The 27608-nt window shown below is 43.5% G+C and overlaps 1 protein-coding gene across 1 annotated transcript in view; it reads left to right on the forward strand.

The window, feature by feature from the left end:
- Positions 1-27608, forward strand: part of LOC124620046 (dipeptidase 1-like) — a 632482-nt gene that overhangs the window by 284640 nt on the left and 320234 nt on the right. Inside the window, exon 8 of the mRNA XM_047146713.1 lies at positions 20824-20974. Within this exon, the coding sequence (XP_047002669.1) occupies positions 20824-20974 (151 nt within the window). The remainder of the gene's footprint in view (positions 1-20823; positions 20975-27608) is intronic.

The following is a 27608-nucleotide window of genomic DNA, read 5'->3' on the forward strand; positions in this document are numbered from 1 at the left end:
TCGGGAGGAACCACTTAATTCTGTGAAAATAGGAGTTTGGATTGCAGTTTCTAGACGTCGGATTGTGGGTTCCATATTTTTCAACGAAACAATAAACGCACAACGATACTTTAGTGATATTCTGTTCCCATTCATAGGAGAACTTGTGTTAAGTGAAATACTGACTGGTTATTTACAACAAGATATTGCAATCGCGCATACAGCTAGCGTTTCCATGTCACTGCTTGGTGATGTTTTTGGTGATCGCATAATTTCACAGAGACTGAGGCCTCCGTGATCGCATGACGTAACACCACCTGACCTTTTTCGTCTGGGGTGCAGCGAAAGCAATTGTCTATAAAAACCGTCCAAAATCCATGGATGAATTGAAAGCTGCAATACCGACTTTCACTGCTTCTCTTACAGAAGAAATGTTACAGCTTGTGTTTGGAAAAATTGACGAATTGAATTGTGTATTCAACAACAGAGGGGACACTTTCAACATTTATTGTGAAAATTTTTAATTAAAATAAATATTCCATAAATTAATAACTTTTCTTTCACTGTGTTTCATTTCGGTATATTCACTGCGGCACACGGCACGCGCGGCTGACAATCATGTGGCACTGCGGAGAGACTTTTTGAACACCCCGTACTACTGCTGGTCATATTAAATTATTTCTTAGGTAACTACGATACTATTACGCAAGAAGGATTCTGTATGTGTTTAACTCTCGTCCGATGTAGGAGATGGCCTGATGTCCCTAATCAGATCAGCGTAAAGGAATAAACAAAAATAAACAATACAAGGAGATACAATGTATACAAAAACCTAACAGCATTTCCGGATACATCTTGACTTCCAGACTAGCAAAGAAACTCTTGGATACAATGTTTGGGTTTAAAAAGTGCCGGAGTAAGCAGGTTACTACATGTGAATTATAGAACATACTTGATGAAAGATTTTTTAGATGAATTGAAGTATCGAAATTAAAGTGACCATTGATTTATTTAGATGAAACGTCGATTCTTACACATTACTCTGTGATTATACGTTTGCGCAGGGAAGTGTGCGAGTACTTTTGTCGAATAAAGTTGTCAATAACGGTTCATTGTCGTGCATGGAAACAGTTATATGGGTTTCGCCTCGTATTTACTTCTCTTTCATGAATACTGACTTCGTTTTTAATACGGGGTCGTTAAAATATATGAAAAAATAGTGAGAAATGCAAGCTAAAACATAAATGCGGTCTAAGCCAAGCTTGCATGTTGCGCAGTTGTATTTCATCACCTGTGCAGCATACTTACTACGCCGCAAGCGTAAGTCGCGGTCACAACAGTGCTCTGTGTGGTTGTGAGTGCATTATGTCGGATGTAACTGTCGAAGTATTTGGTGTTTCAAAGCACCACATCAAATATTTATACGGCATACAGAGATATCGGTAGAACATCATCCGCTACGTCATAATGTGGACCAAAATGTGTGTTGGGTGTTCGTGGCAGACGGTTATGGAAGACGGTTGTGACGAAAATACTTGCAAATGCCCGTAACAGGAAAACGTGGTGCAAAAGCAATAAAACCTGGACTTTGGGACAATGGAGAAATTTGGGACAATGGAGAAAAGTGATTTGGTCGGATAAGTTTTGCTTCACACTGTTTCCAACTTCTGGCTTGGTTTACGTCCAAATCGTTGAACATGGTGGAGGTTCGGTGATGATTTGGCAGCCATTTCTTGGTTTTCCATGGTCCTCATGATTACTCTGCAAGATCACATCATCGCCAACGTGTATGTGCCCATTTAGGCTGATCAGGTCAGTCCCATGGTATACTATTATTTCACCGATGGTGATTCTGTGTTCCAAGACGGCAGGGCCCCTCTTCACAGCGCTGACATCGTCCAGGACTGGTTCTGTGAGCACGAAGTTGACTATCATATCTCCCCTGGCCACCACAGACACCAGATCTCAACATTACTGAGCCTTTGTGGAGTACTTTGGAGAGAAGGGTGCGTGATCGCTGTCCATCTCTATCGTTGCTACCTTAAATTGCCACTATTTTGTAGTGAAAACGGCGTAAGATTCCTTTGTAAACCATAGGGCCTACGTGACCCGTATTTTTCCATTCCGAGACGACCGGAAACAATTTTGAATGCCAACGGTTTTCTTACACCGTATTAGTCATGATTATGTGTCATGCCGACGAGTAGTGGTAGACTGAGTATTTTATGGAGAAAGAAAATTGGTGCGTAAGTTCGTAGCGATTTTGGTCTGCAGGTTAGTATTCCAAATGCTATATGGTTATTTATCAATTACCGTTTTTTATTTGCAGTTCACTATGGCTACTTGCCCTTACATACTGTCAATCTGTCATTGTGAGGTAGTTAGTGAAGCTGTGGACGCAAGAAAATAGAGCGCCACATGGAGACATCGGAACATTTGACACGTATTCTTGTGTTTGAGTTCAACACAGGGGTGACAGCAGCGGAGGGAGCCAGAAACATTAGCGTCGTGTGCAGCGATTGCCATTGGACAGAGCACGGGAAGGAAATGGTTTTCGTTTTCATAAGGATCATTATGACATTATTGACTCTCCACTTTCAGGAATACGTTCGGGGTTCGATGAATATCTTTTAAAATCATTAATCGACAATGATCGACGTCAATTGCCATGAACTGTGGTCAGTCCACCATCGTGCTACATTTGAATGCAGGGGGGAGGGGGGGAAGTTTTCGAAAGTCTGATGTGTGGGTATCACATACTCTAAGTGAAAATAACAAAAATCTGTGGGTGGTCATATGCGCAATTCTGCTTGCTCGTCACCATTTGTCTCACGAACAACACCGACCATTCCTGTCCTGTATCGTTACTGGTGACGAGAAATGGTATCTTTATGCTAACAGAAAAGAATGGAATGGTTGAGCCCAAAAAATACATCAACTACTTGTACACAGACCTATGTGCATTTACAAAACATAATGTTATGCATCTGGTGGAACAGTGACGATGATGTGTAGTATGAATTGCTAGCCCGACATGTAATCGTCACGTGATAATTACGCTGCTGATATTTATTATCGACAACTGGCACATCTTGCAGTTGCAGTCTAAGAATAACTACCGAGAGAACTACAGAAAGTGATGCTATTGCAAAATAACCAATTTTAATTACGTTATTTCCATCTAGCAGTTGACATACACTACTGGCCATAAAAATTGCTACACCACGAAGATGACGTGCTACAGACGCGAAATTTAACATATAGGAAGAAGATGCTGTGATATGCAAATGACTAGCTTTTCAGAGCATTCAAACAAGGTTGGCGCCGGTGGCGACACCTACAACGTGCTGTCATGAGGAAAGTATCCAACCGATTTCACATACACAAACAGCAGCGTTTCCCGGTGAAACGTTGTTGTGATGCCTCGTGTAAAGAGGGACTGTAACCCGTGGTGTAGGGGTAGCGTCTTTGATTCATAATCAAAACGTTTTCGGTCCCGGGTTCGATCCCCGCCACTGCCTAAATTTTGATAAATAATCAGCATTGGCGGCCGAAGACTTCCGGCATAAGAAGTCAGCCTCATTCTGCCAACGGCCTTGTCAAAGAGGGCGGAGGAGCGGATAGAGGTTCAGGGCACTCTCTTGTCCTAGGGGTGGGAAATTGCCCCTAAAGGCGGAAGAATCAGCAATGATCAACGACATGAGGATGCAGAAGGCAATGGAAACCACTGCATTAAAGACACAGTCTGCTTTCCGCAGCGCTGCGGCGAGGACGTCTTGTTTATGTCCTGTCCCGTCCGCGCGGTCGCGAGTGCCCAATGTTGTTTACTACCGCGTTGTCGCTAGAGTCCATCACTACCGACGCAACATGGCACATTCATACAGACAAACCACCATCAAGATCAGTTTTCAAACCGATCATGCACGACCGCGAGCTTTTGAAGTGGAACGTTTTCTACGTGACGACGTTAAAATTGACCCGCGAGACATAATTGGTATCCATCTCTCTATCACGAGCAGTGTTGTCTACGTCAAGCTAGTAAGTGACGAGTGTGTGACAGAATCGTGAGCGCACATGTTAACGATCTTAAATTCAAACATTCTGAAGGCCATATTGGGGCGGTCTCTATCGATCACGCGGGGCTTGGCCTCCGTACGATACGCGTCTTCGAACTCCCTTTCGAAGTACCACCGGACGTAGTCACCACGGCTTTCCGGCCCTACGGCAGAGTGATCAGCCATATGGCCGAAAAATGGACCACCTTTACAACGTACCCCGTTCTTAACGGGGTACGACAGATTAAAATTGAACTGACCAAACATGTTCCGTCATATCTTGTCATCGGCGGATGTAGGGCGATCATTACGTATGACGGTCAGCCACGCACTTGCTCTGGTTGTGGCCAAGTAGGGCACGTCCGGTCGGATTGTCTCCGACGACGGCTTACTCAAATCCCGACAGGTGAATCTATGACTCTTTCTACGGTGACGACCCTTCCTCTCAATTACGCCGAAGTAACACGGGCAGCAACCTTTTCCGATGCTGACGACGTTAGTCCGATAGCCGTCCCCGATGGCGAGACCATAATGGCTTCTGCAGTACAGGATCCGGCCTCTACAACGGCGCCCCCACCTGAAGATAATCACCGACCGACCTTGCAAGAAGGCGTGGATGCCAGGATGGACATTGACCCACGGATTGTGCCGACAGCGGCTTTTCTTCCAGACACCGGAGCAGCTGAAGAAATCCACCCACATTCAGATACTGAAACACACGTCCGTAAACAGCGTTCCCCGCGAAAACACAAGAGACGGCGGCGTGCTCCATCAGACGAGTGTTTGCAGCGATCGTCTGACATGGACTGTGGAAATTCCGACGACGGTACCGGCGGTACAGAGGCCGCTGTAACTTCAAACTCAACAGATCGCCGTGGTGACGGCTTCAGCCCCTCCGACCCCACAGAACAGCAGGATCACAAGTAGACAGCCGCTGCCGATTCCCAGCCAGCAGAGCCGATGGAGTCAGCGCCGAGTGCCGCAGCAGCCACTAACAGCCACCAACAGCCGATGGTATTTCATGGCGACTGGGCGGACGACTGTGAGGAACACTCCTTGCCCATCGTGTCGGACGACACGGGGGGAAATTTACCCCACCAGTCTTGATCCTTTCCCGCCGTCAGTTACAGTGACGAGACAGCCTAACAAGGGTATTGATGGCCAACACGGATGCTGTGGGTAGACCTCAAACTTATCGCGTTGCAACTATAAACATCAACACTATACGGACGCGCGCTAAGTTATCCTTGCTTCAGGATATGTTGAACTCTGCTTCCATCGACATAGCCCTTCTCCAGGAAGTGTACGTCGACGACTTCCCAGGCATGTACGGTTACGATGCTTGCGTCTCTGCAGCTTCCCCAACAGGCAGCGGTGTCGCTGTACTTCTTCGGGAAGGGATAGTGGCGGACGATATCCTGTTTCTGCCTGGGGCAAGAGGAATGGCACTCACAGTACTTGGTGTCCGCCTTATCAATATCTACGTACCTTCCGGGACGGACAAACATCGCGAACGTTCACGATTCTTTGCGGAAGACGTCGCCCCGCTCTTCCAAGGCCGCCACTACCATCTGGTGTTTGGAGGTGACTACAATTGCGTACTGGCGCCCAGAGACCAACTCCCACGACATAATCCGTGCCCGGAACTCGAGACGCTAATTCGAGACCTGCAGATGGTGGGCACTTGGGAACATCTTCACGGCCACCGACCGGGATTCACGCACTTCACAAGTCACTCTTCCAGTCGTATCTACCGGATTTATGTCTCACGCTCTCTCGCCGCTGGAACACAGGTTGCGGAACTGTGGCCTGCAGCATTCTCGGACCACTCTGCTTACATTTGTGCCGTCACCCTGCGGCGGCAACAAGTGTGGAGAAGCCACAGCCCGTGGAAATTAAACATCGCTCACCCGTCGTACCCGGATTGCCGCCAAGCCGTTGAGGATACGTGGCATTCGTGTGTAAATCGCCTCCGTACATATCCCACAACGATCCGCTGGTGGTTGGACTGCGCCAAACCGGCACTGAGGCGAACGTTGATAACCTACGGTCGTGACCACGATGCTTGGCGAAGACATACACTCGATTTTTGCTTCCGGGTCCTGCGCGACTGCGATGCTATGGCGCCGTCTCCGGAACGACAAACGGCGGCCACCGTGCTAAGGCTCAGATCCTCGCTCATATGTGACGCCACCTAGAGGGGGAGGATACCTAGCGAACGCCCGTCGATGTTCCACGTACTTCGTGAACGTAAACGACGCCAACGAGCGCTGATACGCTTCATCGACACGAAGGACGGTCATCGACTCACCACGCAACAAGACATAAACGATCATTATTCTCAACTCTATTCAGCTCAGATCCCTGATCCGACAGCACTGGAGGACGTCTCTCAGACGATTTACGGCACCGTCACCCCGGCAATGGAAGCGACCTTGATGGAAGAAATTACAGAAGAAGAAGTTATCGACGCCATTAGAAAAGGAGCTGTCAACAAGTTTCCGAGTCCTGATGGCCTCCCCTTGGAATTTTACGGGACTTTTCAACATTTATTAGCCTCCCGATGGACGGACATCTGTCGCGAACTACTATCCCCGGACGTGCCGCTCCCTGCGGCCCTTGTGGAAGGGATGATTATTCCTATTCACAAACCGTCCGGTGGCTCTCGACTGCAGGACTACCGCCCGTTGACGCTATTGAACTGCGACTTTAAGATCTTTTCTCGACTGTTGGCGGCGCGGATACGCCAGACCCTACGAAATGTTATCTCACCCGATCAAACTTCATTAGGAGGCGACAATAATATTCAAACAGCACTCAGTGAATATCGTGACTTGATCTCACTGGCGAGGGCATGTCGTCTGAAGGGTGCACTGGCGGCAATCGATTTTAGTCAAGCTTTTGACCGAGTGGACCACAACTGTTTGGAAGCGGTCCTCCAACATATGCGGTACCAACAGCCATTCGCCACTGTCGTCATGCGACTACTCCGTGGCGTGACGTCCAAGGTGATCGTCAACGGCCGACCTTCGCAGCCCCTCACCATTTCTCGATCGATACGCCAAGGCTGCCCTCTGTCCACTTTACTTTACGCTGTGGCCATGGAACCTCTCCTATGCGGCCTGCACCAACGACTAACGGCTATGACGTTACGAGGCCACACTTTCCGGTGTAAAGCGTACCTGACGACCTGGTAATTGTCATCCGCAACGGTGACGACACCGCTAGCGCACTAAATTGAATAGCGAAATATGGCATGGCCACTGGTAGTCGTATCAACGTCGCAAAATTGGTGGCGATGAACATCGGGGTCGGATTGTCTGAGAACAGTGTCACCCCCTTACAGCTCAGAGATAGTTTGAAATGTCTCGGCATTGATTTTACAGACGATATACGACGGACCGCTGCTCACAACTTTCGACGGCTTTTACGAAATGTTCGGACTGGAATTGCCAACAACCGCCTACGAGCCCTGGACATCATCCAACGGACCCAATATGTTAACACACATTTAGCGTCACGCATTCCGCACATCGCCCAGATATTACCTATACAGGTGATGTTAGCTCGCTGTATAGTTGCGGCTTTTAGGGTCCTTCGTGAGTTCAGGAATGCTTTTCAAGATCAAATATGAGACTCTCACCCTTCCCCCGGATCAGGGAGGGCTTGGCCTTTAACACGTTTATGACAAAGCGGTCGCCCTATTTGTGAGCACATTAGTCAAACTATGGCACCGCCGTCCGGACAGTCTGACTAGTTTGTTAATAGAAGAACTAGCACCGCCCTCCCTTTTGCCGCCTGTGCCGATACACCACGTCCCCTCCTCGCTCTTCTACATTGCTGTCTTTAACCTCGAACTCAGTTACATTTGACTTGCCTTACCAGCGACTCAACTGGCGACGGCAAAGACGGTTTATTGGGTCCTGCAACGTGGACGACCCGATAATGTCGTGGAGAGGAAGCACCCGAACGTCAACTGGCGAGTAGTGTGGAGGACAATTCACCACGTAACACTGGACACTGACGTCACGGCGATGTGGTATATCACTGTCAACGGTAAGCAGGTGAGCAGATGAAGGCTACATGCGATCCACATGGTAGACTCACCCACGTGCACGAGCTGTGGCGTTCAAGACACCGATGAACACCGTCTTAGCTGTGGCGAGTCTACGGCAGTGTGGCACTTAGTGAGACAAATGTCAGCATACTTCCTTCGGGTAACGCCGAATCATATCGACCCCAAGACTATCTTATTCCCGGATGAAACGTATTACCCACGCATTAAAACTAATGCACTGACGTGGCTTCGTGGACATGCAGTGCATTATCTGTTTCAAGACGGCGCTAAGGACACTTTAGACTTTTGGAACTATTTGCAGGAACGACATTGCAAGATCCTCCGTAACCCAAAGTATCGACAATATTTTTTCCAATTTTTTGCGGAGTGCGTTCCACGACCCTCCACGTAGCTGGAACATCACGGGTAAGAGAAGCTAAAATTACAATATGATGATAGAACACTACACGGTACAACGTGGGATCTACTTTCATCATTACGAGAAGTCATACCTGGATGATACAGCAGATCGAGAGTTTCGTTGTGAACCCTCACACTCTGTAGCAGTATTTGCCCCATTTCCTCTTTTTGTCCCCGGTGCGAAAAGGTCTTCGCAGTTTTAGTTTCCCCATCCGGTGCAAGATGTAGCACTGGTTAATGGTGCTATGGATTCCACCCTTCAGTTTTGTTTCATGGTTTCCTTCTCCCCGCACTTTGCTCTCTTTCTTTATGCCTTTTTCTACAACTATTAGCATGGTTTTAGTTATGTGCGTCCCCAACTCGACGCAACGAGTGCACTTACTAGTTTTCAGTTCCTTACTGTTAAAAGAACAAAAAATAAAAAATAAATTAAAATAGATTAAAAATAAATAAATGAATAAGCAAAATAAAAAATCACAATAATACACCAACTGCATCCTTTGTACCACATCACATCCCCATGATGGGATGGAGGAGACATCGTGGACAGGCCTCGGGTCGCGACCCTGACCACCTTGCCTCCGCCAGCCCACTACCTGCTCCATCTCCAAAAAAAAGGTAGTGTCTAAAAAAAGAATAAAAAAAGTAAAAAAAAACTAAAAAAAATCAAAAAGGTAGCGTTCTTGCCTGTTAGGTGCATGCTGCCTTGGCTCGCCATTCGAGCAACGCTGAAAGTCAGATTTTTTAATTCTTTTGTAGCAGAGCTACAAGCACGCATGTACAAATTCAATAAAGAAATCGTAAGACAACACTCGAGAAAAATTCGTCTTGCTACTTAAAAAACTAAAAAAAAAGACACGTAACGTGTATGCACAGGACATGTGGCCTGTAATTGAAGAAGTGTCATGATGATCTCTCCATTGGCAAAAGATTCCGGAATAGTCCCCCATTCGGATATCCGAGAGGGGACTGCCTAGGGGGAGGTTACCATGAGAAAAAGATTGAATAATCAACGAAAGGATAACGTTCTAAGAGTCGGGGTGTGGAATGTCAGAAGCTTGAACTTGGTAGAAAAACTAGAATATCTGAAAAAGGAAATGCAAAGGCTCAATCTAGATATAGTAGGGGTCAGTGAAGTGAAGTGGAAGGAAGACAAGGATTTTTGGTCAGATGAGTATCGGGTAATATCAACAGCAGCAGAAAATGGTATAACAGGTGTAGGATTCGTTATGAATAGGAAGGTAGGGCAGAGGGTGTGTTACTGTGAACAGTTCAGTGACCGGGTTGTTCTAATCAGAATCGACAGCAGACCAACACCGACAACGATAGTTCAGTTATACATGACGACGTCGCAAGCTGAAGATGAACAGATAGAGAAAGTGTATGAGGATATTGAAAGGGTAATGCCGTATGTAAAGGGGGACGAAAATCTAATAGTCATGGGCGACTGAAATGCAGTTGTAGGGGAAGGAGTAGAAGAAAAGGTTACAGGAGAATATGGGCTTGGGACGAGGAATGAAAGAGGAGAAAGACTAATTGAGTTCTGTAACAAGTTTCAGCTGGTAATAGCGAATACCCTGTTCAAGAATCACAAGAGGAGGAGGCATACTTGGAAAAGGCCGGGAGATACGGGAAGATTTCAATTAGATTACATCATGGTCAGACAGAGATTCCAAAATCAGATACTGGATTGTAAGTCGTACCCAGGAGCAGATATAGACTCAGATCACAATATAGTAGTGATGAAGAGTAGGCTGAGGTTCAAGACATTATTCAGGAAGAATCAATACGCAAAGAAGTGGGATACGGAACTACTAAGGAATGACGAGATACGTTTCAAGTTCTCTAACGCTATAGATATAGCAATAAGGAATAGCGCAGTAGGCAGTACAGTTGAAGAGGAATGGACGTCTCTAAAAAGGGCCATCACAGAAGTTGGGAAGGAAAAGATAGGTACAAAGAAGGTAACTGCGAAGAAACCATGGGTAACAGAAGAAATACTTCAGGTGATTGATGAAAGGAGAAAGTACAAACATGTTCCGGGAAAATCAGGAATACAGAAATACAAGTCGCTGAGGAATGAAATAAATACGACGTGCAGGGAAGATAAGACGAAATGGCTGCGGGAAAAATGTGAAGACATCGAAAAAGATATGATTGTCGGAAGGACAGACTCAGCATACAGGAAAGTCAAAACAAACTTTGGTGACATTAAAAGCAACGGTGGTAACATTGAGAGTACAACGGGAATTCCACTGTTAAATGCAGAGGAGAGAGCAGATAGGTGGAAAGAATACATTGAAAGCCTCTATGAGGGTGAAGATTTGTCCGATGTGATAGAAGAAGAAACAGGAGTCCATTTAGAAGAGATAGGGGATCCAGCATTAGAATCGGAATTTGCAAGAGCTTTGAAGGACTTACGGTCAAATAAGGCAGAAGGGATAGATAACATTCCATCAGAATTTCTAAAATCATTGGGGGAAGTGGCAACAAAACGACTTTTCACGTTGGTGTGTAGCATATATGAGTCTGGCGACATACAATCTTACTTTCGGAAAAGCATCATCCACACAATTCCGAAGACGGCAAGAGCTGACAAGTGCGAGAATTATCGCACAATCAGCTTAACAGCTCATGCATCGAAGCTGCTTACAAGAATAATATACAGAAGAATGGAAAAGAAAATTGAGAATGCGCTAGGTGACGATCAGTTTGGCTTTAGGAAAAGTAAAGGGACGAGAGAGGCAACTCTGATGTTACGGCTAATAATGTAAGCAAGTCTAAAGAAAAATCAAGACACTTTCATAGGATTTGTCGACCTGCAAAAAGCGTTGGACAATATAAAATGGTGCAAGCTGTTCGAGATTCTGAAAAAAGTAGGGGTAAGCTATAGGGAGAGACGGGTCATATACAATATGTACAATAACCAAGAGGGAATAATAAGAGTGGACGATCAAGAACGAAGTGCTCGTATTAAGAAGGGTGTAAGACAAGGCTGTAGCATTTCGCCCCTACTCTTAAATCTGTACGTCGAGGAAGCAATGATGGAAATAAAAGAAAGGTTCAGGAGTGGAATTAAAATAAAAGGTGAAGGGATATATCAGTGATACGATTCGCTGATGACATTGCTATCCTGAGTGAAAGTGAAGAAGAATTAAATGATCTGCTGAACGGAATGAACAGTCTAATGAGTACACAGTATGGGTTGAGAGTAGATCGGAGAAAGCCGAAGGTAATGAGAAGTAGTAGAAATGAGAACAGCGAGAAACTTAACATCAGGATTGATGGTCACGAAGTCAGTGAAGTTAAGGAATTCTGCTACCTAGGCAGTAAAATAACCAATGACGGACGGAGCAAGGAGGATATCAAAAGCAGACTCGCTATGACAAAAAAGGCATTTCTGGCCAAGAGAAGTCTACTAATATCAAATACCGGCCTTAATTTGAGGAAGAAATTTCTGAGGATGTACGTCTGGAGTACAGCATTGTATGGTAGTTGAAACATAGACTGTGGGAAAACCGGAACAGAAGAGAATCGAAGCATTTGAGATTTGGTGCTATAGACGAATGTTGAAAGTTAGGTGGACTGATAAGGTAAGGAATGAGGAGGTTCTACGCAGAATCGGAGAGGAAAGGAATATGTGGAAAACACTGATAAGGAGAAGGGACAGGGCAATAGGACATCTGCTCAGACATGAGGGAATGACTTCCATGGTACTAGAGGGAGCTATAGAGGGCAAAAACTGTAGAGGAAGACAGAGATTGGAATAGGTATAAAGGCACATTTGCATGCCGAGCGTGAGTTTCCTCGGAAACGCGAGATATTAATTAAATAAATAATCAGTGACAAATAAATAAAGCCTATGGCACACAACTGCAGCGCTGTGTCGCTGATAAAACAAAAACAGAATTACGTTAGTCGTATGTTTGATTAAGAAAAGAGAGCTCTCGTTGAAGTGGTGCGAGAAGCACGTATTTTAGTTTATTGTCTGGCACACCGCCATATTTCATGTTATAGAAAATTACTGCGAGTTGCAACCATACTAGGCACTCGATTCTGAAAAGAATTTATATTTATAAAAGTAAGTAGGATTATGAACTGTAGGCTTATTCATTGAATATATATGATTTAACTAACTGTGTAATTTTTTGTTTAGTAGACAATCACCTCTGTACGACGTTTTGGCATGGCTGGCAAATTATTGTAATATTGAGATTTAGTTTATGAGTCCGCACCTACCGCAGCAGTCTTTGGAAACGATTTAATTACGAAGTCCGATTATTCAGTTTTATTTCACGGTCAAGTACGAGTAACATTGCCTTTACGAAAAAGCCATTGTCAAGCGTCTGATACCGAATAATCAAAACCTGACGACTCATAGGAGAGCCAATCAGACAGATAAAAATAATTAATATTTTATTTTATTTTATTTTATTTTATTTATTTTATATTGGCGACTGCGTGTCGGACTTGTTATTTTGTCATTTGTTACATTGTTCTCTTTGTTTCATGTGAAAAATCAACCTTCTGGTCCTGGACTTGACTATATGAGAAATAAAAAAAAATCAGAAGATATTTGCCAATTATAAAATTTTGCGGGAAGACGCAAAGAAGCTTCCAGCAAAATAAGGTAAGACGCAGCATCTTTGCATTAGCAGGCTTGACCAGACGTATAATTCAGTGTATTAGCTTTTCAGTAAAATTCTGTAGTGTTTCTTTTCCGCATAACAGTTTCAGTGATAAATTCCATTCTCAGTATTTTTCCTTAAACAATAACGTATGCAACAATACCAATACACGAGTGTACAATATGGCCGACTTCTGTACGATATCATGTAACATGGCCAGCAGCCATTACCAATAATCTCAAATTCAGTTTATATTTTTAAATTAACAGAGAGCCATTGTTGCTACGACCGATTCATGCTCAACTGCATTTTATTTTAAAACCAGTGTCAAACATTAATTTCTTGAAATATATAGCACGTGTGGCATGGTAATAACTAGAAAACAATACGCAAAAATGGAACAGCAAAGACGTACTATTCAGACGCAATCCGACTCGGACGAGAGACAAATGTTAGAAAATGACTTTACGACAGCAACCGGTAGTGACGATACATCAAATATTGACGCAAGTGTCAACGGAAATTTTGACAATAGGCCGTCCACCACAAAAATTTCAAAGTCTCAGTCAGAGCCCATGTTAATACATGACGTCACGTCTAATGACGCGGCGGGGGCAGAGACCTTGCAAACAGTAAACATTGCCAACATGTTACAAATGCTAATGAAACAAAACGCAGAAAATATGGCAACCTTAAGGATGCAGAACGCGGAAAACATGGCAACCTTAAAGACACAAAATGAACAGTTAAAGACACAAAATGACGAAATTAAATCTGATCTCATAGCAATCAAGGCATGTAATGACACTTTGTGCAAACGTGTAGAACTTATAGACGCCACACTGACCGAACAGATGACTGAACTCAGTACGAAATTTTCCAAGCTTAATACGAGACAAGAAAAGACTACAAATGACGTAGCACTTTTACAGAAACAATTAAAAAACCTTAATGTCACGTGTGAAGCTCTTACTGAACAAATTCAAACATATCCTTCAGTACACGACAACCTTGAAAAACGAATTACTGACGTGCAGAATAAATTTGACGATGTTGAACAACACCTGACTGACATCTTACAATCTGATGCCACAGCTCATTTTCAAAATATTAATAAAGAATTTCATGATTGGGTAGAGAACAAAGACAAACATTTTGATAGATGCATACGTGAAAATTTACCAACAATTGTGCACGACTCCGTAGCGGAATACATCACTAATAACAAACAGCTGATTAGTGACGCAGTACAATCCGTCACTGCACCCATGAGACAATTCACCGATCAACCACAGTCTGAATGTAACGAAAATATCAGTCAAAATGTACAGTTCAGAAACCAATATACATTCGAGTATGACGCACACATACCGCACACCACAAACACACAAGAACAAAACACACCACGACTACAACACATACCACGACGTGCAACCACAAACACAAGCTATTATCATGGTAAACCACAGCAACATTATCGTAATTACTCGCCAGCTGAGCATTGCAGTAATTACAGTGGAACAAATCCATATCATAATGCAAAGGAAGAAGAAAGCTTAATAAAACACAGGCAATTTCAGATTTTTATCCCAGAAAAACGAACCATTCATCCGGTGATTTTTCTCAAATCTTTTAGTAACGCATTTCCACGCACTTGGAGTGACCGGAAAAAGATTTCATATATTGTCGGTTACATCCAAGGCGATGCAGCTGTCTGGGCATACAGTCAAGCTGACGTATGTACCACGTACAGTGAGTTTGAGCGTGCCTTTCTGAACAAATTCTGGTCGCAATCCGTCCAGGAGCGACTCAGGAGACAAATTTTAGAACCTGAAACTTTTAACAGTAAAAATGGTAACTTACGCAGATATTTTGAAAAATACTTGAACATGGGACATTTTTTAGACGAACCAGTCGCAACACGTGATATACTCCGAGCGTTGAAGGCCAAATTGCCTTTCAACATTAAGGAAAAACTTCTACATATCCCGGATGACGATTCAGATTATTTTTTAACAGCTTTAGATTCGGTTGACATGTTACTTGAAGATCAGCGCTTCGCGCGGCAAAACAGCAGCCACAATGTTTACACTAGTGGTATGCAAAACATGCAGGCTTGCCAACACAATTCTGGCGCGCCCACAGTTGGATACGCGGTACAGCAAAAACAGCAAACTCACATGCCGTCTCAATACGGAAATCAAAATCAACACGCGTATTCCAATACAAACAACAATTACAACAGTAATAACACTTCATGCGGCAATCCATACAAAAGGCACCGCGGTAATAACAACGGTAACAACGGATACAAATGTAACAACAAAAACACAAACAGAAATAGAAATAATAATAACTACGAGCCAAGACAGCATCAAGGCTGGACTCGTAGCGATCAATACTTTCATTCAAACACTGCTTTACCACAGCAGCCACCAGGACAAAATTGGAGCATACCTTACGACCGACAGGTAAGTTATAATGCGCAACAGCAACAACAACCGCAAAAGTTTGGAGATCATAATAGGCAATATCCGAATGTGAATATAATAGAAATGACACCTGATGCACAACCCCAATCTGTGTCAGTACCTAGTACAAATGATAATCCAACAAACTAGAAACAGTCACTACTTTGCCCCAGGTCGTGGCTGAAGAATTCTTGGGGGGCGACTTCAATGTTAATCAGTTATTTGACACCACACTTGAACAACAGAATAATGATATGCCGAGTAATTCTAAACAAAAACTACCTGTTTTATTTATAAGATACAACCACAATAACAATATATCAGATGAACTTTTACAAGACAGTACACAATGTCGTTTAAACGCAAATGAAATTGTTTTAGCATCTACTACTGGTGTAGTAGGTGGGATTCCAACTACTATTATCCTAGATACAGGTGCAGCTGTGAGCGTTTTGTCTTTTAATTTCTATAAAAAGATGTGTGAATTGGAACCTGTGCCTGAGTTTCCTGCCCAAAACTGTAAAATAACTACTGCACTAGGTAATAAGTCATGTAGGGTTACGAAGCAAGTTTTTGTAAACGTTAAAATAGGTAATGGAACCGTACAATGGCCATTCCTGGTTGTACAAAACCTTGTGACAAATTGCATATTAGGAATAGATATTATGAGCGAGAAGGACTGCATTATAGACTTCTCCAAAGGTAAATGTATTTTAAATGATAAAGGCAGTGTAATTATTATTGATTTGGACAGGAGAACTCTAAAGCATGACAAACACTGTACAGGGTACAAGGTTCAGTTAGTACTTGACAAAGACATTCAAGACATGCATACACACTCATCTGACACAGAGCTAATGGACTTGAAAACATTGCTTGATCATAAGATAAGTGAAGCTACAGCTCTCAGTGTACATGAACGTATAAAACTACAGGAAGTGTTATCCAAATATTTACAAGTTTTTACCAAACGATTAGGTGTTATCAACACGTATGTGTACAAGATTGAAGTTAAGCCTCACAAGATCTTCTACCATAAGGCATATAACGTACCGTTATCTCAACGACCTGCTGTGTGGCAAGAACTAAAACAAATTACAACATAGATTATAAGTAGTATAGAAATTTTCATTTCAGCGGTTCCAGTGACGCAGTTGAAGACAGAAGAACTTTTCTTTCAACGCCGCGGCACCACCGAGAAGACTGAATATTGAAGTAAAATTTATGATTACGTAGCAGTGAATGATATATAAATTTTTCACGGAACATTTGTGACTGTAGGTACCACTGACTTGGTATGACACCTGACGAACCGACAGACGTCATCTGTGAAGCGATCTTTTACTTCGAGAAATAGATTAGACGCACATCTCTCAGCAAGAAAAGCATCTACCAGTAGCCAAGGCCACACAGACACTCTACACACACGCACAAAACGCGAGGAATCGAACATTTTCTCTCTCTTACTATTTTGAATATTTATTGAGTAGTGAAAACGCCTGGTCTTGCCTACTGATGTAATGAATGTTGTGTCTAACCTATCTTAATTTCAGATGACATCACAAAAAACATCGATAAAATCCCAGCAAAACCGTTAAAGAGGACGTAAATATCTGCAATCCATGTAATCAAATGTGACACAATGTAATAATTTATAGCTATGTAATAATGATGAAAACATGTTTATGTGTAACTGTATTATGTTTATGCTAAGAAAATATGTGACGTGTGTATGTATAATTACTTATTTTTTTAACTGATGTATCATGTAAAAAATTTGAACAAAACGAGTGCCAAAAAGACATTGCATAGTGAACCTCTGTTCACGGACATTAACGAACATTTAGGTGAGCTATATTCAGCAAAAAAAACTGAAAATGTGAAGTGAATAATTCGTGCATCGTCTAGTGACATTACTACAGTACCCAACTTCAAGATGTTAACTGGATTAAATGGACACAAAGTGCCTGTCCAGAAAACAACACGACGGGTGGAAGAGTTTTGGTTGGAACTTCAGGGAATGAAATGTTCTCGAAATGTGACGGACACTCTTACCTGGACTGTCCAAGGATCGACGCCAGCTATGTGCCGTCCGAGGTTCTGCAACCAAGCACCAAGCTTCCACGGAATGTAAAAAAAAAAAAAAACGAACTGCACGTGGACCAATTACTCGACGGGTCACGTCTGATCTGTAATAAACAATGCTTTTTGTCACAACGAACTGCATCACAACGACTATAATGGAAATAGGAAATGGACATGCTTATGTATCAATCACGTTGTTATACAGCGATGTTACTGTGATCAAAAAACTTTACCACGACGACACTAACCTGTGAAACAGTACTGTGCAGTAGATGAATATGAACTGTAATAACGACGCGATGTGTATAGGTCAACGCACCTGAAACAACAGAACATTTTTCGTTGAAGCATTTCATTGCAATGCTATGTAACTAAGAACATTCAACAATCTAAAGTTGTATTGTATTATAACAAATATTGTAATTTTAAAACTAAGTTACCTGTCATAGAATGTAGTCTTCATGTGTAATCTTGGTGGAATATTTTCTTTGTGCAACGACTAAGAAATGCGCGCGCACACGAACAATATGAACTGCAATACTGTGCCGCGTGATCTAAATTTACGAAATAACGGCAGTGCCGTAGTTACACAGACGCTTCTGCGCATGCGCGCACTCTGTTTTGCCAACATAAGAACTTTTTCGGCGCACGCGCGTCATTCAAATTTTGTGTATAATATACAGTATAATGTAAGTCATGTAAATAGTTGTAGATAACTTAGATTTTCTTGTGCCTTTAGGTGAATTGCTCGCCTGCAGGTGTGTCCTTTCGCCTCGCAATTCAGGGGGCAATATAAAGGCACATTTGCATGCCGAGCGTGAGTTTCCTCGGAAACGCGAGATATTAATTAAATAAATAATCAGTGACAAATAAATAAAGCCTATGGCACACAACTGCAGCGCTGTGTCGCTGATAAAACAAAAACAGAATTACGTTAGTCGTATGTTTGATTAAGAAAAGAGAGCTCTCGTTGAAGTGGTGCGAGAAGCACGTATTTTAGTTTATTGTCTGGCACCCGCCATATTTCATGTTATAGAAAATTACTGCGAGTTGCAACCATACTAGGCACTCGATTCTGAAAAGAATTTATATTTATAAAAGTAAGTAGGATTATGAACTGTAGGCTTATTCATTGAATATATATGATTTAACTAACTGTGTAATTTTTTGTTTAGTAGACAATCACCTCTGTACGACGTTTTGGCATGGCTGGCAAATTATTGTAATATTGAGATTTAGTTTATGAGTCCGCACCTACCGCAGCAGTCTTTGGAAACGATTTAATTACGAAGTCCGATTATTCAGTTTTATTTCACGGTCAAGTACGAGTAACATTGCCTTTACGAAAAAGCCATTGTCAAGCGTCTGATACCGAATAATCAAAACCTGACGACTCATAGGAGAGCCAATCAGACAGATAAAAATAATTAATATTTTATTTTATTTTATTTTTATTTTATTTATTTTATATAGGTCAAGCAAATAATTGAGGACGTAGGTTGCAAGTGCTACTCTGAGATGAAGAGGTTAGCACACGAAAGGAATTCGTGGCGGGCCGCATCAAACCAGCCAGTAGACTGATGACCAAAAAAAAAAAAAAAAAAAAAAAAGGAAGAGAAATGCGTACCATCACGTTTCCGACTTTGGTAAGGGTCGGATTATAGAATGTCGCGATTGCGGTTTATCGTATTGCGATATTGCTGGTCGCCTTGGTCGAGATCCAATGACTGTTAACAGAATATGGAATCGGCGGGCTCAGGAGGGCAATACGGAACGCTGTGCAAGATCCCAACGGCCTCGTATCACTAACAGTCGAGATGACGGGCATCTTATCCGCATGGCTGTAACGTATCGTGCAGCCACGTCTGGATCCATGAGTCAACAGATGGGGACGTTTGCAAGACATCAACTATCTGCACGAACAGTTCGACGACGTTTGCAGCAGCATGGACTATCAGCTCGGAGACCACGGCTGCGGTTACCCTTGATGCTGCATCATAGACATGACCACCTGCGATGGTGTACTGAACGGCGGACCTGGGTGCACGAATGGCAAAACGTATTTTTTTCAGGTGAATCCAGGTTCTGTTTACAGCATCATTATGGTCGCATCCGTGTTTGGCGAAATCGCGGTGAACGCACATTGGAAGCGTGTATTTGTCATCGCTATACTGGCGTATCACCCGGCGTGATGGTATGGGGTGCCATTGGTTTCACGTCTCGGTCTCCCCTTGTTCGCACTGACGGCACTTTGAACAATGGACGTTATATTTCAGATGTGTTACGACCCATGGCTCTACCCTACATTCGATCCCTGCAAAACCAACGTTTCAGCAGGATAATGCACGACCGCATGTTGCAGGTCCTGTACGGGCCTTTCTGGATACAGAAAATGTTCGACTGCTGCCCTGACCAGCACATTCTCTATATCTCTCACCAACTGAAAACGTCTGGTCAATGGTGGCCGAACCGAGCTAGGTGGCGCAGTGGTTAGACACTGGACTCGCATTCGGGAGGACGACGGTTCAATCCCGCGTCCGGTCATCCTGATTTAGGTTTTCCGTGATTTCCCTAAATCGCTCCAGGCAAATGCCGGGATGGTTCCTTTCAAAGGGCACGGCCGACTTCCTTCCCCGTCCTTCCCTAATTCGATGAGACCGATGACCTCGACGTCTGGTCTCCTTCCCCGAAACGACCAACCAACCAATGGTGGCCAAGCAACTGGCTCGTCACAATACGCCAGTCACTACTCTTGATGAACTGTGGTATCGTGTTGAAGCTGCATGGACAGCTGTACCTGTGCACGCCATCCAAGCTCTGATTGACTCAATGCCCAGGCGTATCGAGGCCGTTATTACGCCCAGCGATGGTAGATCTGGGCACTGATTTCTCAGGATCTATGCACCCAAATTGCGTGAAAATGTAATCATATGTCAGTTCTATTATAATACATTTGTCCCATAATTACCCGATTGTCATCAGCATTTCTCATTGGTGTAGCAATTTTAATGGCCTGTAGTGTACATCATTTAGAAGTGAATCTTCATATTATGTTTCTGGAGTGTAGCGTGTGATAACCTGCGGCCCACAGGGAGCCTTGACGTGGACGAGACGGTGCCTTGTTCCAGGCGTGGAGCAGGCGCACGCCGTGGGCCGCATAGCCAGCCTGCTGTCGGTGGAGGGCGGCCACAGCCTGGGCGCCAGCCTCGGCGTGCTGCGCGCCATGTACCAGCTGGGCGTGCGCTGCCTCACACTCACGCACACCTGCCACACCCCTTGGTGAGTAGCCCGTCTCTCCCACTCTGCTCAGCCTTGGTGTGCTGTGCAGCGCTGTGTACGGTAAAGGCAATCTTTGATTAAAAACTGCATCACCAGGACTTTCCGATTACAGAGGTTGACATTAGGCATAATCCTAACCAGGCAGAGCTTGAACGTGGTAGAAAAACTAGAAAATCTGAAAAGGGAAATGCAAAGGCTCAATCTAGATATAGTAGGGGTCAGTGAAGTGAAGTGGAAGGAAGACAAGGATTTCTGGTCAGATGAGTATCGGGTAATATCAACAGCAGCAGAAAATGGTATAACAGGTGTAGGATTCGTTATGAATAGGAAGGTAGGGCAGAGGGTGTGTTACTGTGAACAGTTCAGTGACCGGGTTGTTCTAATCAGAATCGAGAGCAGACCAACACCGACAACGATAGTTCATGTATACATGACGACGTCGCAAGCTGCAGATGAACAGATAGAGAAAGTGTATGAGGATATTGAAAGGGTAATGCAGTATCTAAAGGGGGACGAAAATCTAATAGTCATGGGCGACTGAAATGCAGTTGTAGGGGAAGGAGTAGAAGAAAAGGTTACAGGAGAATACGGGCTTGGGACGAGGAATGAAAGAGGAGAAAGACTAATTGAGTTCTGTAACAAGTTTCAGCTGGTAATAGCGAATACCCTGTTCAAGAATCACAAGAGGAGGAGGTATACTTGGAAAAGGCCGGGAGATACGGGAAGATTTCAATTAGATTACATCATGGTCAGACAGAGATTCCAAAATCAGATACTGGATTGTAAGGCGTACCCAGGAGCAGATATAGACTCAGATCACAATATAGTAGTGATGAAGAGTAGGCTGAAGTTCAAGACATTAGTCAGGAAGAATCAATACGCAAAGAAGTGGGATACGGAACTACTAAGGAATGACGAGATACGTTTCAAGTTCTCTAACGCTATAGATATAGCAATAAGGAATAGCGCAGTAGGCAGTACAGTTGAAGAGGAATGGACATCTCTAAAAAGGGCCATCACAGAAGTTGGGAAGGAAAAGATAGGTACAAAGAAGGTAGCTGCGAAGAAACCATGGGTAACAGAAGAAGTACTTCAGGTGATTGATGAAAGGAGAAAGTACAAACATGTTCCGGGAAAATCAGGAATATAGAAATACAAGTCGCTGAGGAATGAAATAAATAGGACGTGCAGGGAAGGTAAGACGAAATGGCTGCAGGAAAAATGTGAAGACATCGAAAAAGATATGATTGTCGGAAGGACAGACTCAACAGAGGGATTCTGTAGAGAGAACCCCTCAACCCGACGGGTGTTTTCTCGACTTGTTCTCACGCGTCACGAACTAGGAGGTTCCAACCCAAGGCAACACAGGTGCCTTAGAATTCGCGCAGATGAAGACACCGAAGTTACTTTTCTCACTCTTGTTGCAATGAACTCATACCTGAGCACACGGAATTTACAGGAGACTTTCATTCTTAAGACCAGAGTAAATCTCATCCTGACTATTTTTATTCGAATTATGCTCAGTAACAGCAAAATTTGCTTAGGAATGATGTTTCAGAATCATGTCAATTTTAGCAGTGGGCACAACAGCACATCCTCGCGAACCAGCACTTCTTTTCCAAAGTTTCCTTTATCGGTTGTCAGCCCCCGGTAACGCCGGCACGGTAACTCAGCGTGTTCGGTCTGAGTGTCAGCTACCCTCTGTAATAAAAATTGATTAATGGATCGAAGACGAACTGAAACGGGTGTCTTGCGACGATCACCCCGAGCAGATGCAACGAACGAAAACGATCATAATGAGATAAAAAAAAGAAGTAGCTGAGTTGTCAGCGCGACAATATGTCAATCATAAGGTCCCGGGTTCGATTCCCGGTTGGGTCGGAGACTTTCTCCGCTCAGGTACTGGTGTTGTGTTGTCCTACTCATTTCATCCCCATCGACGCACAAGTCGCCGAAGTGGCGTCAAATCGAAAGACTTGCACCCGGCGAACGGTCTACCCGATAAGAGGCCCTAGTCACACGACGTTCACAGTTTATCGATTTATATCCCTTCTCAAATAAAAGGCAGGTTAATACAGAGAACATGTATAATTGGTGTAGTAAAAACACAGGATGGCTTTGACAGATGAGGGTAGTGTATGATTTGGGATATTTGGTATTCCTATTCTCGGCCATCATTTCATCAGTGGTAACCTAAAAGGCAGCACGTATGTCGGTTTTATCACACAAGTGCTTCTTCGTTTCTTGAATGATGTGCCGTCAACAATCAAATGATTATTTCGTACCAACATTATGGATTCCAGGATGCACATCGTGTGTAGAAGCGAAGCCATCATGCCAGACAGATTGGTAGTGGACGAGCATGGCTTGACCTGCTCAGAATCCCATCGGTACTACGCTGGACTATTTTATATGGGGATAACAAATGCCATAATTAAAGCGATATTCATGCACGAACGTATCATGAATGCTTGCAATGCACTTTAACAAGCAGCACGGGAAGCAGCGACGTATTTTTTCAGCCAATGTGTATACACTGTTCACTGACAGCAATGTGACCAGTTGACAAAAGCGTCAATAACCACGATTCGCGGAGCGGACTGCTGCTAGACGCGGACTGCCGCTAGGTGTGCATGGAGAGAGCCACTGAGGCTCTGGTAGGTTCCGACAGCGACGTGGAGCCATACCGACCCCAGTGCCGTGCTCAGCTGCGCTAGGTTTCTCGCCTGAGGATCCATAGCGGGTGCAGTCGGGTCGAGATGGTCCCTCAGATTCTCGATTTGTTTGTAATCCGCGGAGTCTGGTAGCCAGGGGAGTGCGGTAAACTCGTCCTGAGGCACTTCCAACCGTGCATGTACACTACGAGCTGTGGGAAATATTGTATTGTCCTGCTAGCAGGTGTCATCGTATCGAGAAAAAGCAAACTACCGGTACGGGTGGATATGGTCCCCAACGATAGATGCATAATTGCGTTGAGCCACTGTCCCTTCCACAATGACGAGATTACCCAGACAATAGCACGAAAACTATATAACACTCACTTCTTCCGACTATGGTTGCTGGGGGTTTGCTTTCAGACGTTTCGCAGCGTACACGTCCGATGCAGCTTAAAAGTGATTCATCTTTACAGCTGCCAACACGAGTAACGTAGAAGTAAATATCCTTGGAGTAGTGAAGAACTTAAATCACTTAATAAAAGCAAGTCTTCTGGCCCAGACTGTATACCAATTAGGTTCCTTCCGGAGTATGCTGATGCATTAGCTCCATACTTAACAATCATATACAACCGTTTTCTCAACGAAAGAACCGTACCTAAAGACTCGAAAGTTGCACAGGTCACACCAATATTCAAGAATGGTAGTAGCAGTACTCCACTAAATTACAGGCACATATCGTTAACATCGATATGCAGCGGTATTTTGGAACATATATTTTGTTCGAAAATTATGAATTACCTCAAATAAAATGGTCCATTGACACGCAGTCAACATGGGTTTATAAAAATCGCACCTGTAAAACACAACTAGCTCTTTGTTTACATGAAGTGTTGAGTGCTATTGACAAGGGATTTCAGATAGCTTCCGTATTTCTGGACTTCCAGAAGGCTTTTGACACTGTACCCCACAAGCGGCTCGTAGTGAAATTGCGCGCTTATGGAATATCGTCTGAGGTATGTGACTAGATTTGTGATTTACTGTCAGACAGGTCACAGTTTGTAGTAATTGTCGGAAAGTCATCGAGTAAAACAGAAGTGATTTCTGGCGTTCCCCAAAGTAGTGTTATAGGCCCTTTGCAGTTCCTTATCTATATAAACAATTTGGGAGACAATCTGATCAGTCGTCTTAGGTAGTTTGCAGATGACGCTGTCGTTTATCGACTAACAAAGTCATCAGAAGATCAAAACAAACTGCAAAACGATTTAAAAAAGATAGCTGAATGTTGCGAAAATTGGCAGTTGACCCTGAATAACGAAAATTGTGAGGTCATCCACATGAGTGCTAAAAGGAACTCGTTAAACTTCGGTTACACGATAGTCCAGTGTAATCCAAAAGACGTAAATTCAACTAAATACCTAGGTATTACAATCACGAACAACTTAAATTGGAAGGAACACATAGAAAATGTTGTGAGGAAGGATAACCAAAGGCTGCGTTTTATTGGCAGGACACTTAAAAATGTAACAGACCTTCTAAGGAGACTGCCTACACTATGCTTGTCCTTCCTCTTTTAGAATACTGCTGCGCGATATGGGATCCTTAGCAGATAGGACTGACTAAGTACATCTAAAAAGTTCAAAGAAACGCAGCACGTTTTGTACTATCGCGAAATATGGGAGAGAGTGTTACAGAAATGATACAGGATTTGGGCTGGAAATCATTAAAAGAAACGCGTTTTTCGTTGGGACGGAATCTTCTCACGAAATTCCAATCAGTAACTTTCTCCTCCGAATGCGAAAATATTTTGTTGACATCAACCTACATAGGGAAAAACGATCACCACGATGAAATAAGGGAAATAAAGATATAGGCGTTCGCTCTTTCCGCCCGCTATACGAGATTGGAATAATCGAGAATTGTGAAGGTGTTTCGATGAACCCTCTGCGAGGCACTTAAATGTGATTTAAAGAGTCTCCATGTAGATGTAGAAAGGCCTCCTGTCGCCACTCAGTGGACTTTCAGTCCCGATACTCACGTGCCTTCCTCGCCGATGAACAGCAGTTAGAATGCGTGTATGAACCAGGCGCCTTTTGCGGAGGCCCACGAGCAACGACGTTCGCTGAACGCTCGTTAAGGAGACACTGCTGGTAGCCACTCGGTTCACCTGGACGCCCAGTTGCAAATCTGATCGCCGGTACACATCTCCGCAGATGTCTTTCACTCCTGCCATCTATAGCCCGTGGTGCACCACAGCTGCCTCTAAAAATGGTTCAAATGGCTCTGAGCACTGTGGGACTTAACTGCTGTGGTCATCAGTCCGCTAGAACTTAGAACTACTTAAACCTAACTAACCTAAGGACATCATACAACACCTAGTCATCACGAGGCAGAGAAAATACCTGACCCCGCCGGGAATCGAACCTGGGAACCCGGGCGCGGGAAGCGAGAAGGCTACCGCACGACCACGAGCTGCCGACCAGATGCCTCTGGTCCGGTTTTGGGTACCGGCATTTTGCCACGCATGGTATACATCAAGCATCACCGCACGCAGACATTTACACATTTCCCAGTTTCGGAAATGCTTCCACCCTTGGCCCGAAAGTCAATGACCATGTCTTTTTGGTCGTAAATAAATCGATCCGTTTCCCACGACGACTGCACTGTTTGCCGATTCCCCCTGACACATTTTATGCACACTCCACTGCTTATGGTGATACCTATCTTCCGTGAGTAGTTGCTGCACATTGACGTCGAACATAGGCGGTGACTAGACAGCGTATTTAAATTCGTAGAACAGAGTAATATTAACAATGCAGTTTCTCTGAGTCCAAATCAGATTGCATATCATATCAGTCTCCGTGCGAGGATGAGTAATGCAAGTGCTCCCTGTTAACTCGTTTAATTCATTGCCGTATAGAAATTGTGGTCACTTGTTCAGATTGGTTCTTTTCAGCCACGTCCAAGGGAGCAGAAAATGGGATGGAGAGCTTCCCAAATGGAAATTTTTTGTTGGAGACTTTACCAATTCCGGAATTTGCTGACGGAAAATTCCGCAAAAGTAAATTCCAGGAAAGTTTAATGGTAACCGTAATTCTGAAGCTGACTTCATTTGTTGCTACAACAACACGTTCTAGAAAAAATACATCTGCGTAGCGTTTCTATGTGTACTTGATAGTGATTTAGTCTATGTAATAAAGTCATTGACTTGCCTGAAATTTACAGCACTGCACATCTGTGACCAGTGCAAGTTCTCAAAAACGAACCAATAGCCATTGCTGTTCTGCTACACACCACCTAGTTTATTACTTCCTATTATTCATCGAAGCAAATAAGTAACCGTAACTCAATGCATAAAAATATAACCTGACAATTTTCGTTTCGTTTTGAAAGTGGTAAACTTTTAAAATTTCGTTCGAAAATCCCTTTAAACTTCCATTAGCAATGAAAGATACAGTCACAGATTCGGAAGCTCAGTTTCTGTACAGAGACATGAGGAAAATAAACTTGTGAGATAATGCTACCAGGTTATGTGATAACTGCATAAAACTTTAAACAGAATAGATTTGATTAACATTGCTTTAGTCTTAAGTCTCCTAAGCCTTTAAAAAGTGTCATTGGAAATGTAGACTACTGTGGAATTTCTGATTGAAACGCACGAATTCAAAGATGTCTTTTAGATAGGTGTGCTTCTCTCTCCAAATAATTACTACGTACGTGTTCGTGTCTTACTCTGGTCCACTGTGGGTTTTGTACAGAAACCAAAGTAGAGGGTCTTTACAGATTTCGACCCTCCGAATACGAATTTCAATATAAAAATTGAATACTATCTCAGGGTTAGAGGTAAACTGAGACTTTACGTTTCATATTTATTGCTACGATAATCAGCAGGACATATAAATTAATTTAAATTACTTAGTTTATTCACGCAGTTTCTCTGCCTTCCTTTTGTGGATAGTGTCTGGGGTCTCTCTCTGTAG

Source organism: Schistocerca americana, chromosome 6, assembly GCF_021461395.2.
Source record: "Schistocerca americana isolate TAMUIC-IGC-003095 chromosome 6, iqSchAmer2.1, whole genome shotgun sequence".
In the NCBI taxonomy this organism is placed as follows: domain Eukaryota; kingdom Metazoa; phylum Arthropoda; class Insecta; order Orthoptera; family Acrididae; genus Schistocerca; species Schistocerca americana.